This window comes from Sardina pilchardus, chromosome 7 (genome assembly GCF_963854185.1).
Source record: "Sardina pilchardus chromosome 7, fSarPil1.1, whole genome shotgun sequence".
NCBI lineage: Eukaryota > Metazoa > Chordata > Actinopteri > Clupeiformes > Clupeidae > Sardina > Sardina pilchardus.
This window is the reverse complement of record NC_085000.1, coordinates 24,205,816-24,221,289: the sequence shown is the minus strand read 5'-3', so window position 1 is coordinate 24,221,289 and position 15,474 is coordinate 24,205,816. Positions and strand designations below refer to the sequence as shown.

General features: G+C 43.0%; 1 protein-coding gene across 1 annotated transcript; it reads right to left on the bottom strand.

The window, feature by feature from the left end:
• Positions 1 to 4,354: 4,354 nt before the first annotated feature.
• pnck (pregnancy up-regulated nonubiquitous CaM kinase) lies at positions 4,355 to 15,138 on the bottom strand. The gene is made up of 13 exons (XM_062542025.1): positions 15,081 to 15,138; positions 13,186 to 13,202; positions 12,572 to 12,657; positions 11,177 to 11,308; positions 10,898 to 10,972; positions 10,549 to 10,687; positions 9,903 to 10,026; positions 9,440 to 9,515; positions 8,501 to 8,613; positions 8,170 to 8,248; positions 7,486 to 7,573; positions 6,669 to 6,759; positions 4,355 to 5,310 (listed from the first exon to the last, which is right to left on the bottom strand). Exons 1-13 carry the CDS (start codon positions 15,136 to 15,138, stop codon positions 5,288 to 5,290), a joined length of 1,101 nt encoding a protein of 366 aa, XP_062398009.1. The 3' UTR covers positions 4,355 to 5,287.
• Between the last annotated feature and the right edge of the window lie 336 nt (positions 15,139 to 15,474).

The following is a 15,474-nucleotide window of genomic DNA, read 5'->3' as shown; positions in this document are numbered from 1 at the left end:
GAGAGACTACCTTGATTAGATGAAGACTCCCTGACATGAGAATGTACGGGTCCAGCTCACCAGCAGACCAGAGAAAGACATGGAAAGGTAGATAGTGAAATAATGTGTGTGTGAGTGTCTATGTCTCTGTGTGTGTGTGTGTGTGTGTGTGTGTGTGTGTGTGTGTGTGTGTGTGTGTGTGTGTGTGTGTCTGTGTCTGTGTCTGTGTCTGTGTCTGTGTCTGTGTCTGTGTGTGTGTGTGTGTGTGTGTGTGTGTGTGTGTGTGTGTGTGTGTGTGTGTGTGTGTGTGTCTGTGTCTGTGTCTGTGTCTGTGTCTGTGTCTGTGTCTGTGTCTGTGTGTGTGTCTGATGGGAGAGCCTGAGGTGGGGGTGGGAGTGTTTTCACACCATTCCCGTGTCTTTAATGCATTGTTCTGCTCTCTTGCTGTCATGTCCTGAACATCTGGCCGTGGCGGTGGTGGGTAGCCAAGCGTTCGGCAGAGCTCCCCTCGCCCGCCTGCCCGTCTCGGCAGGAGGCCGCTGGGCCGGGCAGAGCTGAGCCGGGCCGAGTGGCAGGCGGCAACACACTGCCAACCGGAGAGACAGAAAGAGACAGAGAGAGAGAGAGAGAGAGACGAGAGATGGGTGCCAGCAGGTGTTGGAGAGAACATACCTCGGCGCAAAAGACAGCCATGGAGCATTGTCACTGTCTGTCAAGAAAAAAATGCCTCGAAAACCAAAATACCTCAAACCTGTTATCTCCCTCTCTGTCTCACGTTTAAGGCGGGGTGGGAGAGGAGGACCACCGTCTTAATTAAAATGAGTTATGCCAGATGGGAAGCAGATTGCGTTATGGAAATGAGCCAACTTCGTTGTAAACACAGTTCTGTTGGTGGAGTGGAACGTACACGTGCAATCACGTGTGGACAGCGTGCCAGACGCACCGCATCGTCCTATTGTGGTCGCTTGTCTGTCTCGCAGTTCTTGGTTAGGCTTTTTGGAGCCAGTTGTATGAGACTGGCTCAAGGAATCCAAGGAAGCCCTTCATTTTCAGAGAGGCACTGGTTCTACAGTTTGCTAAAGCTTTTTCACTGAACCTTTTCAAAAATTAAAAACCCTCTGTAGGCAATAAAGGGAATTTGGCAGACAGATCACAATGGTAATATAAAGTAATTGCTAGATAATCCTTAAAAAGGTTCCAGCAAAGAAGTATTCATTGCTGGGGTCTACTGTAAGCAGAGATTACAAAAGATTAGTCATCTTTTGCTTTTGATTTTATCGCTGTTTCTAAAGGGAATAGGTTTTACTTTTGACCGGGGTAACAAACAGGATCTGGGGTAAATGTTGAATGATGCATTTTCCTCTTACCCCCACACCTTAGGTGCACCACCGGGGCACATGGAGGTGGCTCCTGTCTTGTCCGGAGCTGTCGCATGATATCCAGGTCAGGCGTCATGTTTTCCCAAGTCCTGCCATTCCCAATCTCATCATTCCCATGTCTTCTGATTAAAACTCCACCTCCCCATTAGTTATTTAGTCCCTGCATTAGCCTAGCCACGGCTCGCCGAGATGGGCGCCCACATTCACAGCCATTTTTCATGATGGGCGCGATTCCATTGGTCAGTTGGATGCCCATGCAACCAATCGGGGCCCTGCGTCCCTGCCTTTGCCTGGGAGTGTCTTGACAACACGGTTAAGTGCCCAGCACAGAGCCTTTAAGATTGTTTAATACGTAATTGCTTTGGGTGTTCACTAAATAGCTTCCGCATGGCTGATTCACACCCAGGGATTCTTGATGCAATGGCAGGCAAACCCCAGTTCTATTCACGCCTGCCGCTCTCAAGAGCATCACTTCAGCAAGGTGCATTGTGACATTTCTCCTCAAATATGAAACTACTGTACAACAAAACACAAGTCTCCTCAAATATGAAACTACTGTACAACAAGTTCTGTATTATGTACAGTATTAGTACTGTATTATGTACTGTATTCATATACAGTAGTACTCCGATAGCACATTGGGTATTTCTGTATTCCTATATTACATATGATATCTGATTTCCCCTAATCTACTGATGTTTTACATCATCTGATGTTATTTGTGTTTGGACCAAGATGGATGACCGTTTTTTTTTTCCAGTTGACAAAGTGTCTGGGAACAGCCGATCCTGTTGGCCCAAATGACTTATTTCTGAGAGCATCGGTCAGTGGGACACTTCTTGCTCACAGTCACATACAGTGGAAAGCTTTCAAGGACCTGTCTCATTAGTTTAGGGCGGGGATGAATGGCCCTCCTTGTCAAGGATCATATGCCTCTTGCTCTCCTCCTGAGGTGCACGCACGCCGTTTGCCAAGAGAGCTCTTTGTTTAATTTGTCAAAGATGCCTATTTGAGGGCCTGCTTCTTTGCATAAGTGTCTTCCAATTGTCTTGTATGTTAGCATATGCAAATGTGCCGTTGTTTAACCTGTAAGAATAAATTATCACAGCATACTCAGAGGGCCGTCCTCATCACTTCTACGCCTAAGCGTGTATGTGACTGTCGAGGCGCCTTCAGACTGAAACGGTTTCTAAATTAAATATTACGACGATAATGTAATCATTAGACACAATGCCCGGTGGAGCATGACAGCTTTTCATGTGTGCTGTTACACTCTGGTTCTGTGTCACAGTAACTGTGACATTAACTGGTGGAGTCGAGAATGACTTCGACTCTTCTCATTGAGGAGTCAGAGAAAGATGAAAGAGCCTAACTGTCACAGTGGAGTACTGCTTGTTTATTGCCATACGTTTGAATATTACATGCAGCTTTTTTTTAAAGTATGTGTTGTGTTTTTTTGTACTGTATGCAAGTGACACTGATTGACACAATGTCTTTTCAAAAGAACAATGGAGAAACAGTCTACTTCAGAACTGTACTACACAAGTATTTGACTCCTCTACTGCATCTGGAGGTTACATGAGGTAACCTTCTAGAACATTGAACTAATTATTTCTGACTGTAGTTGAATGTGTAGGCCCGTGGCGGTAAACATACATGTAGCCTGTTCATCTCATTACACCTTCTATATGATATTGTTTATTATATATGGCACACTAACATGTCAATTAACATCTTGCCATGTTTATCTACATTGCTTTCACCTCAGGGAACCTATGCAGTAATAAACATGTTTATATCGCAGTGTAAGCAATGGATAACAGAGTGCTGATTGCTGGTTTACAAATACCACACTGCTGTGTTCAAACAGTGATTTCTCAACCTTTCAATCTTGCTGTCTTTTAAACCATATGATCTCACAGTGCTATCATTTTCAGCCACAGACTGACAGCCATGGAGAGCACTCAGAGATGACTATCTAGCGCACAAAGCACAGCCCAGGTGACAGGAGTGAGATGCACCTCACTTAAATAAGTTGAACGACCATTTGTATCCAGGCAACAAAACATAAAATTGGCCACGTGATGACAGAATGAGCAGAAGTTTCTCTTTAGCTTTCAAACAGCCCATGGAGAGAGAGAGCCATATGTGGCAGGCATGCTGCTGGCTAACAGCTTACCAACGTTCATCGACATTCAGTGTTGTTGCACTGACGCCAAAGCCATGACTCCTGCTGCATCCAACACATTTTGTATCATATCAAATGTATTTATTTCAGCATCTTATCCTCCAGCTCTGTAAGGCTGCTTTGAGATGAGTTGGACACTAAATCCTAAATCTCAGCATCGTCTAGCTGCTGACAAAGTCAAAAGGGGAATTTATTATTCATTGTTGTCCAAAATGATCAGGGCAGATTATGGACAGGATGAGTTTCAAATGTCAGTCCAATTCTCAGTCCTCAAATCAAATGCCCTGCTTCGTCATCGATGGCTTAATTATATAAAGTAGTTTAAATTAACTGTATTTTACCAGATAATGAGCAACCATATTTATTCTAGGGACATTTGTGAGAACTAATCGATTCATCATTTCCCTGTCATTCCCCAAATAGGTTACACACTATCTGGCTGAGCAGCAGAATTCCTTTGTTGTGGAACTAGGATCACATCCTCCCTTCCTCTCCCATGTAATTATTGTGTTTGGTTTAGGACCACAGTAACCTAATTTTTGCTCAGACGAGCCTATTTATCTGCAAGACAGGGCTATTCCCCCTATGAAATCCACGTGAGTTGTTTTGGTGCACAGCGTCTGCTTGCTATGATGTGAGGCCATGAGTTCTAGTAAAAGTGTGTTATATCGCCCCCTGTTGACTTAAAGTCATGTCAGTTCAGTTGTTCCAAGTGTATGGAGGTGACCATTACAGTAACATCACAAACAACAATATAATAAAGAGGGAAAGATTAAGACTTGGTTAACACCAAGAGTTTATGGCGGGAACACACTGGTCTCTTACACCTTTAGAGCTACAAGCACCATGTATCTCTTCATTCCAACTGTATTACATGCAAGTTCTTATTCTCTTTAAAAAATAAGAGAATAGGTAAATTCAAACCAATACATTTCAAAAGCAGTTATAGATAGCATGAGAGCATCTCTAGTTGTCCTTTTCAGTGCCAGCAATGTAGGCTACAATGTGTTTGCATGGCAGTTCTCAGAATCTGATCAACTGAAAATATTGAAGCAAACCTTAGTCCAAAACAGATTTAGAAACATGTACAGCTAGCCTTCTGACAATTGCAATGCTTGAGACACATTAACAAGCAAACAACTCATTATTGAAACAAAACTAATTCAATAGGTTAACAAGACAATTCAAAATGAAAAAGTCAATAAATGAAAAATTGCCCTGATCATACAGACCATACGCACAACCCTACAGTACTAACAATACTACATCTGCCATCCAGTATAAATACAGTGCTTGCTTACACTGGGAAAAGATTAATTGCTAACATTCACAATGGCAATTCAGTGATATTAGCCATGCGCTTTAGGAAACAAATACCCGCTTGCTAAAATAGGTCACTTAGCTAAATGGATGCTCACTGTACACTTGCTGAGTGTACTTTCAAAGATATTACGCTGCAATTGAGCAAGTCATCTTTACACCAACACACACAGAAGCCCTACCATAACAACATAACATAATATTTAACATAAACAAGGACATGATCCATAGAACCCATGCATAAGCAGCAGATTGTACAAGGGAAAGGCACTGAAAGAACTCAAGCTCAAAGATGTAGAAAGGAAAGCAGCTGGTAGTCAGGAGACCTGGCCGGGAATACCGAGACCACTGTAGGAAACGTGCACTGACATACTGACTGTCCTGGGGGCCAGTTGGCTGGGTACCGGCGGCTGCCGGCGGCTCACTCGGGTGGTGCCTGGAGAGCTGTCGGAGAGAGCGGAGAGAGGTTAGAGAGCTCCAAACAACTGCCAGGTTTTTGCATGCAGAGAAAAAAAACTAGCTATCTGCTGGAACCCTGAAAGGTTCTAGTGATCCCACTCTGTCGAGACCTTTCACTGTAGAGACCTTTGGTGCATCATCTTCATTGAATTGTATCTGTGCAGGTGCATTTTTTTTTTTTTAAACATCATTTCAAAAAATATCAGGGGAAAGTTCATTTTTCCTGTAAGTTATTTAAAAAAAGCCTCCCGATTCAATAGCCTGGGTGCAGCCGAACTTTAGCCGTGGTCAGGCTACAGATTCAATACACATAAAGTGGAAAGCCTTTTTTTGTTTAAATCTTGATTAATCTAATTTCGATCATTACGGCTAATGGAAATCAAACATTTTGAATCTCAAAATATTAGAATAAAAAATGTATTATACAGAACTGTCGACCTGAGATGAGCTCTAATCAGTTAATTAAGACAAACCGCGGCAATCGTTTCCTGAGCCTTTAATCTCTCTGTCTGGGCAGAGCAATGGACTTTTCCATGATATTCAGAATTTTGAGATGCACCTATAGAATCTCAAGTAGTTCACCAGGCTAAGGGTTTAAGTTTCATGACCCTAGATGCTGGCTCCTTGCATGGCATTTCAACGAGTCAAAGAGCCTTTTGCAGCATAAAGAAACGTCTTTTTTTTTCTATTCCAAAGAACAGGCATTGCTTCTGTACATGGAGAATGTTCATTATTTCCTGGACTTGGCATACAGTACCTTTAGGCATACTTTTTTGTACTAGCCTGCTGGCCACTCTGCCGACTATCAAATTATGAAGCATGTCCTTTTCAACCAACAGGGCACAGGCTCTTGAACTGGTTTCATTCAAGATTCTTTGAGCCTTGAAGCCTTTTTCGCAACGGTTTTGAACTGAACCATTGTAATCAAGGATGCTTCATCAATGGAGGGCGTTGCGCAAATCACAACACTGCAAGAACCATGGCAGATAGCACTGAAGTGCATGCCCACTCTGGTTTGCATAGGGAAAAGAACATACATTTTTGAAAAACTGGGAGCCAACTTATCACATTCTGAACAGATGTATGTACTGTATGATAGATAGATAGATAGATAGATAGATAGATAGATAGATAGATAGATAGATAGATAGATAGATAGATGGATAGATAGATAGATAGATACTTTATTGATCCCCAAGGGAAAATTCGTCTTGTTCGACTTGTATGGTTTAAATACTCAGAATGGTCCAATATTTGGTGCACAACCCAGAGAGGAATACTTTCCCTGATGAAAGAAAAGGTCTATCAGTGTGTTTCTACCTAAACAAACATCCGCCTCTCACCTTTTCCAGGGGTGCAGTGTCCCCCATCCTCCTCGGAGCCATGGGCCTTCTTACTGAGGTGGCGTACCACCATGGTCGCATTAAACGCTCTCTGTGAACGCAAGATAACAATCTTTTAAACAACAGAAATGTACAGTAGAGATGTGGCTAAAGAGTGCTTTGATGTGTACACCTTGCATCACCTAGTAATAGCCATGACTCAATTTGAATTTGTTCTGTTTTGCCTTTTGTTATGTTCAGACATGCTGTTTGTACTATTGTTCACAGGTCAGCCGGAGGATCACAATCAATCCTTTTTGCATTAAAAATGACTTCATTCTAACATTAAGAATTCAAATCACTTCAGAATAGGCTGAACAGTCAAACAAGAGTAATTACATACATAATGTTCTGCCTGGTGCTTGTCCCATTCAGTGAGAGAGCCTGCACACTATTTTTTCTATCAGTAACTAATAAGCAAGGTGCAAAGTCAAAATTCCAAATAGCAACACACTGTACAAACGTGTTTCAGGAAGGTGTTACCGAAAGGAATTAAACCACTGACGTCTCTATCTCTTACACCTTTCGCAACCATTTTACTGTATCTATAGATACATGGAATAAAAGTCAAACGCACATCACACAGTACCATAGAGAAATGGTTTTAGCTTCATGTTGTGCAATGCAATGGCTGGGCTTAAGCACATGCAGTGAGGATCGGGCAGGCAGGGGGTGGGGGGTGTGAGCGCAGCAGCCAGTGCCAGGGGCAGATGTCTGGATCTGGGGCCCGTCACACGCTCAGCCTCAGCACATCCTGCATGACGACCAGTGATCTCACCTTCCAATGGCTCTTGGCGAAGTTCTTCTGAATCTGTTCGCTGACAGACCCGTGGATGTTTTTCTCCAGAGCAGCTCCTCCTGATATCCTGCCATGACATATCACACACACACACACACAACACACAGATATCAACACATACACGCACGCACACACACACACACACACACACACACACACACACACACACACACTCACACACACACACACACACACACACACATACACACGCATGCACACGCACACACATGTCAGCATGACGAACTGAGTCACACCAGTTTGCACAATTGCTGCTAAGTAACTGCATCATATAGGAAGGCTCCCCATAGCTTCGAGGCTGGTTTATGTGCCTTTCCCTACACTAGCATAATCATCTCTCAAGAAATTAAGCATTAAATGTACAATTACCAAAGCGGAGACGGGCTGTTCCTTTCCTCATTAAGACAATATAAAAATAAATAAGAAAGGGAACATCTGTTGGCATAATGTATTTTTATTAATTTACAGCATGTTGTTAGGGGCAAAGCAGCTTTTCTACTCAGAGTTTGTGAAAAACTGAAGAGATATTATGTGGTCATGGCAACTTACTGTTACACAACATTTGAAGTGTTTTGCTGGAAAAAGTATTCATACCCTATTCATGTTTTGTCCAGTGTTATGCCCTCAACCTATTTTTAAACTCACCAAGGATGCTGCAAGGCTTCCTCACAATTATACCTCTTCTTCGGGTCCTTCTGCAATAAGTGCATTATGAAGTCTTTCGCTGAATAAACACACAAAGACAGCAGGAGTAGAAGCAGAAGAGAAACACACAATGAGAAATAAAAAAAAAAAACATGATAAAAACACATGAATTGGCAATCATTCGGAAAAAGAACACTTACAACAGCATCAACCCAAATGGTCTTTCTGAAATGCTTTAGAAATGTGTCCTTGTGCTGTTCTCATTCTTTATATCTCGGGGGTGTGCTCGAGTATGGCCCTGGAGCTCCTGTATGTGAAAGGCTGGATGTACCTGAAGCAGAGATTTCATCCCAGTATGGCGAGTCAAACTCATACTCGGCCTTGATGATCTGCTTGTAGAGCTGTGTGTCGTTCTCGTCGTAAAATGGCGGGTATCCGCAGAGTCTGTGAATCACAAACTAAATGAATCATAAACGAAGACTCAGACAAAGAAAACAAAGGAGGAGGAGGAGGAGGAAGAGGAGGATAACCAAAAATAAGAAGGTGGACTAGGAGGAGGAGGATCAGAAGAAGAAGAAGGAGGAGAAGGAGGAAGAGGACGACCCGAAGAAAAAGAAGAAGAGGAAGGAGGAGGAAGAGGATGACCAGAAGAAAAAGAAGGAGGAGGAGGACCAGAAGAAAAAGAAGAAGAGGAAGGAGGAGGAAGAGGATGACCAGAAGAAAAAGAAGGAGGAGGAGGAGGAGGACCAGAAGAAAAATGAGAAGAGGAAGGTGGAGGAAGAGGATGACCAGAAGAAAAAGAAGGAGGAGGAGGAGGAGGACCAGAAGAAAAAGAAGATGGAGGAGGAGGAGGAGGAGGAGGAGGAGGAGGACGACTAGACGAAGAAAGAGGAGTTGGAGGACCAGAAGAAGGACAAGGAGGAAGAGGATGACCAGAAGAAGAAAGAGGAGAAAGAGGATGACTAGAAGAAGAAGGAGGAGGAGGAGAAAGAGGAGGACCAGAAGAAGAAGGAGGAGAAGAAGGAGGACTAGAGGAAGAAGGAGCAGGAGGACCAGAAGAAGAAGGACAAGGAGGAGGAGGAAGCGGAGGACCAGAAGAAGGAGGAGGAGGAGGAGGACCAGAAGAAGAAGAAGAAGAAGAGGAAAAATAACTAGACAGAGAGACTCTGATAGTCAGACAAATGGACAGATTGGCAGAACTACAGCAGCCGCAGTATGTGTGTAGCAATGTTCCCCTGAAAGAATGAGTGAGTGCATTACTGTCACTTACAGAATAAAAGCGATGACTCCAACGGCCCAGAGGTCCACCTCTTTACCATACGTTTTCTGCTGCAGGAGCTCTGGGGCTGTGACAGACATTAAATCATCGTGATGAACCATCCATATTTACATACACACATCCTACCTCAGGGACATTTGTCAAAAGGTGGAGGCATTATTACAATGTTTAGTGCAACACAAACGTGCTAAAGGGTCATGACAGACATTCTCTGTATAATAAACATTTTCAAGCATTTTCTGTCTCCCTGGAAATATGTACAAAGTAGCAGGACTGATGGGGGGCAATGAATGCACCTACTTTCTGTCACACCCACAGGTAATGTTAGAATGAAACATAAGACATCCACACACAAACAACTACAGATTTTTGATCCATGCATGTCTGAATTAATTGACCGAGAAGCCACCAAGATAGTCTCAAATCCAGTAATGGCATTCCTTTATGGCCTTACCAACATATGCAGGTGTTCCACAGGCGGTGGACAACATGCCCTGGTCCTCCATCTTGGACAGGCCAAAGTCACTGATGACAATCTTGGAATCTTCCGTTGGAGTCTCATACAGCAGATTCTCAGGCTAAAGACAGATCCATAAGATATCATTGTCAAAGTCTCTGAACCCTATACCTCTTTCTAATATTATCAAAAATGAAACTATTATATTGCAAGCTATGTATGCACTTCTGTGCATAAAGAAGATATTTTATCTTTAACCGCATAACATGTTTTCATAAGTGGCACAGCTGTTTCAGGCCAGTGACAGCCGTGACAGTGGGACCTATTATCTCAGGCTCCGTAGGCCTCCGGGACAGTCTGTGTTGCACTGTTATCCACAGACTCTGATAGACTTGTCTCACCTCATCAGATGATTATCACCAGACTCAATAACTGAGGCCAGTGTATCAACAGCAGATGAGGAGCAGGGTTATAATTGCTTATAAAGGCTTATATGTGCCGCCGAGTCAGAAAGACGGCAGACCACCAAAATCTCAAAAGCTCTCTGCCATGTAAAAACATTTGACTCTGACAAGGTCATGTGATCTGAGCTGAAGTGAAAGTCAACGGACACGGCGATACAGTAGTTGTCTCTCTCCCATACCTTGAGGTCCCTGTGGACGATGCCCAGCTGATGCAGGTATCTGACCGCCTCCAGCACCTGGTGGATCACGCGACTGGCGTCCCGCTCGGTGTACATGCCCTTCTCCAGGATCCTGTCCAGCAGCTCTCCCCCTGTTACCCTACAGGACACATCAACAACACATCGCCTCAGATCAGCAGATCAATCGCTCAGCTCTCTGCTCTGCTCACAGGGTGGAAATGCATCCTGAAAAGCCATGTTGTGACTGACTGCTCTTGTGCCACTGAGTACTGTACATCAAAATGAGGATGAATCAAAAAGAGCATTGTCTGTGACCGTGACGAGTGTGGCTATGAATAGCTTTACTCACAATGTCATCACCAAGTACAGCTTTGTTGGTGTTTCAAAAGTCTCCTCCAAAGAGACAATGTTTTCATGATGGATTCTAAAGGACAGAAAGAAAACGAAATATGAACATTTCACAGTTTCTTTTTCTTTGAATCTTCAAATAACGTCTAATGACGTTATCTTGTCTCTAACGTCAAATCTTGTGTAATAAATCATTAAATCTGATGTTCACATGCTGGTGCTGTATGCAGGTTTGATAATGAATTCCCACACTCTCAGTCACATGACAGAGCTAACTCACTTGCGCAGCACTGTTATCTCGTTCTCCAGCATGGATTCCTTGCCCTTTAGCGCCCTCTTGCGGATGCACTTGACCGCTACAAGCCTCTGAGTGCAGCGGTGCTGTGCCACTCGCACCTCTGAAAAAGAGCCCCTGACACAGAGATTATGAGCCGTCATTCTTGTATACTGTCTTCCTGGATGTCACAGAAGAGGCTGAATTTAGAGTGGCTTTGAATTTAGGAAAGAACTATGGCTCTGAAACCAAACACAATGTGCTACTTGACATGGAATAGGCCTCCATTTCAGACACAAATGTAAAAATAGATATCAGAAATCAGAGGTTCTGAAATGTCTACAACCAGAAAGCAAATAGATCACAGAAACCTTTTTCGTATATCCTTCTCAACAGCAGGAAACGGCCGCACAATAAGGCCCATAGGTAGTAAGTAATATACTGTATGAATATTAAGTAAATACAGTGTTTCAGTTTGTTTCACTGAAGATAATGTCATATAGTACCATTGTACAGCCTAGCACAGCCTAGCATAACCCTGACATTATAGAATATCCTACAGTAAACGAGAGGATTCAATAACTTATACTTGAAATACAACATTTTAATACAATGAAAATGAAAAACAAAACCAATTTGTACAGAGGCATTGGAAAGGTGCGCCAGCCGACATTCTGCAGAAGAGTGGTGGTGAAGTGTGGCATGGCATGAGGTGGCACATGGGTTTTGTGTTTGATCTGAATTCATTATCATTGCGGGGGAACAAATACAGTTGTGACACCTGTGACATTGTAGTTATAGGTTGGCCTATGAAGGAAGCCAATTAGCAGAATAGGGTAATTGCGTTCAATTATGCTATTTTAGAACAAACTTAGAAGGAAAACCTAATTACTGCTGGCTCATTTGATTCTAATGAAAAATGCTAATGATAAAAAATCACATGCCTTCACTAACTAATGACCAGCTGGCAAAGCTATTAATTTAGAGGCAAAAATATTGTGAGGCATATCATGACAAAAATAATTAATCAAAAATATTAAAATAAATAAACAATGTAATTAATGGCCATTGCAATATATTTCCACTAATCCACATGACCTGATTGAAAAATAAAATAGATAATGTTTTCATCGTATTGTCATCACTGATAATTCTTTAAAGTGTGTCATTCATATCAGTTCACACCAGACCATCATATATCTATTTCTCAGCTATAACTAATGCTTATTAAACGACGCATATAGATATATACATCTTAAACTACATTAGAAAGCATTACACACACACACACACACACACACACATACACATACACACACACTAATCTGTGGGTGCAAAATGAGGTTACATTCATTGGTCAACATTTTTCGGTGACATTGAAAACGCAACTACAATACCCACTCTCCCAGCTTCTCCCTCAGCTCGTACACAGCCATGATGTCCTCGCCTTTCTTCTTTGAGTCTCTTTTCAATGGCATCCTGAAGCCCTGTAACATACAGGCGAAAGCACAGCCAAGAGGAGCACAGTGTACTCGATGAGAAGCGACCAAGGCCAACTGCCTTGATGAGACGTTTTTCTCTTTGTCCTTGTGTCGCCATGATTTACTTCTATCGGGCACATGTTTCGTATCAAGGTAAAATAAATACACATTCAATGTCAGTTAAATATTTGATGTGAGGTATAATTCATCCACTATGTATCACTCTTAGCTATGAGCAATACATCGTAGGTAAAAACAATTCTCTCATCCTGACGAAGTATAACAATAACCATAATAATAATAAATATCACACATCTAATCATAACAAGATATTCCATACAGTATCTAATAATTTACCCTGATTTGATCTATCATACCCATAGACGTTAAAAGCATAGCAAACACATGCAACAAAGGCATTTCTTAAACAGCGAAACCCAACAGAGTCTCTTGCATGAGCCAACCCATTATGCAATGCAATGACACCCATGACATTTCGCATTCACTAAATCGAATAAGATCAAAACTACTAACCACATGTACAACTAACCCTACAGGGACAATGGCACACACAACATCCACAACCACTACACAACATCAAAGTTGAGGAATCAGAATGCAATGTGAATGCATGTGTATGCATGTGCAGGAGTGTTTTACCTGTTGCTTTGCCACTGCAGAGGGGAATGGTGGATCTGGCTGATGTCTGCTGGCTTCTCCTCTGCCTTCAGCCCTTCTCTCTCTGTCTCTCTCTCTCTCTCTCTTTCACTCTCTCACTTTCTCTCACCCGCACCTCTCAAAGCTCTTAGAGTGAAAATCACATTCTTTTTTACTGGAACGACCTTGCACACCCACACACCTTTGCAACAAAAAGGGAAAGGGAATGACCAATGAGAAATAATGTATGGGAGTGATGATTGAGAGTTGAAGTAAAAAGGTAAGAACAATCTGTCAGATTTCAGGTTAAAAAGAAACCGCTTCCCCTACTTTTTAAAGAATAACCAAACGGACAAGTGCTCTCCCAAAGCAAGCTGGCACCTTTATACTGTAAGATGTCTTTCGTCTCCCCGTGAGTTAACTGATTACTCTTTATGTATGACTTTATAATAATTCAATGCATTTCTATTGGAGAGGCCTTTGCCATATACTTATTTGAGCACTCTGTGGCAGCATCTCTGTATTTACACTAAAGGGATGTCTGTCTTTTGTTTGGTGACAGACGTGTCGGAGGCGGCTGGGAGAACAGTACACACAGGCCTTGTAAGGACAGAGGGCCGAATGCCTTGTGACCGTAACCAAGCCACTCGTCTGCTCTTTCACACGCCCAGGAATTCAGATGCAGCCTGTAAACATTTGCAATAACTCCCCTGAACCTTATCACAATGTGTCCCCCCACTCCAATCATTACCCAAAGCTGCATTCCACTAAAATCCAAATATTTTAGAAAATATTTCTTCATACAGGTATGAGTGCAGTTCTCACCAGTAGCCAGAGGTGTGTAAAAAAATAAAAGCCATATTTCTATATATAAAGCTAAATTGTACAAGAAATTGATTGATATTGAAATTGATATTGCTGTAAATTCTTCTTTACTTTTCAATACAACATGTGGGGACAGTAAACCCATTTGTAGTAGGCCTGCAAATACACATTTCAAACAGGCCTGTTGAGTTTCACTGATAATCTGCCTAAGCACTATCTCCACTAGATGGCATTATTACATTACTGACAGAAACAGCTCTGGTATCTATCCAGCAAACATGCCAATTACTTGCATTGCTGAATCTAAATTCCACAGGGCATCTGTGTGCTCCTAAAACTGGTGTTTGATTATGTGATGATAGATCCGCTCTGGCTCTCTGCCGGCTGACAGCCCCTTGCTCTGCAAAAACAAATAAAGATGAATTATGCTATGTTATGAATGTTATATAAGCACACTACTTGTGTCTAGCAAGTATTGTGCTTGTGACCTTCCAGACCTTGGGTGTCTCATAACGCAAGCACACAGAGATACCACTGGCATCCCAGACCAAGCCAGTGGTATTGCTACACGTCCTCCTCTACTATACAGACAGTCCGTCTCTTTAAATCTCAGGAGGCTAGATTGTCAGTGTGTGAAATGTCACATTGCATTCGAAGGCAAGATACGACCGTTCTATGCCAAGAGCTAATTTAATAAACAGCCTTCTTGACATCTCATCCATTCTCAGTTGACACGACAAAGTCTGTCTGTGTCACCTGTCGTATTCCACCTGTCACAACACTAAAACTGTTAATAATAGCTTATTCTCAGAGTGTCGAACTAAAGAGCGCACAAAACAACCAAGCTCCGTGTGTTCACATGAGCATGACGAGGGCATGGCTCTCGCCTCATAACGTGCTTCCTGACACCGGGAGCCTCGCCCCGAGAAAAAGAGCGAGCGGCTCACTTGCGTCGGATTCCTCGCAGGAGGATGTGACCTCGATGGCCCGCAACTCACTTGTCATCTGACGCCTGTCTGCATCTGCCGAGGGGGTGAGCCCCGTGTGCAGGGACAGCTGTCAGCGCCATCAGCGTCTCATTAAGGACTTACAGGCCGGAGCAGGAGAGATCTGCCGCACGGCCATCCATGATGTGTTGTGCATGTGTGTATGCCGGTGTGGGTATGTGTGTGTGCGCATGTGCGGGGTGTGTGTGTGTGTGTGTGTGTGTGTGCGTGTGTGGGGGGGGGTGAGTGTGTGTGCGTGTGTGTGTGGGGGGTGAGTGTGTGTGCGTGTGTGTGGGTGTGTGTGTGTGGGTGGGTGTATGTTTGTGTGTGTGTGTGTGTGTGTGTGTGTGTGTGT

What these genes read in the sequence shown, in the direction of transcription:
- pnck (XM_062542025.1), bottom strand. Translation starts at nt 15,138, where the DNA reads ATGACAAGTGAGTTGCGGGCCATCGAGGTCACATCCTCCTGCGAGGAA. An exon ending in GAGATAACAGTGCTGCGCAA is followed by an intron (nt 10,973 to 11,176) that starts GTGAGTTAGCTC and finishes TCTGTCCTTTAG; the next exon opens with AATCCATCATGAAAACATTG. An exon ending in GGATGAAATCTCTGCTTCAG is followed by an intron (nt 8,249 to 8,500) that starts GTACATCCAGCC and finishes GTGTTTATTCAG; the next exon opens with CGAAAGACTTCATAATGCAC.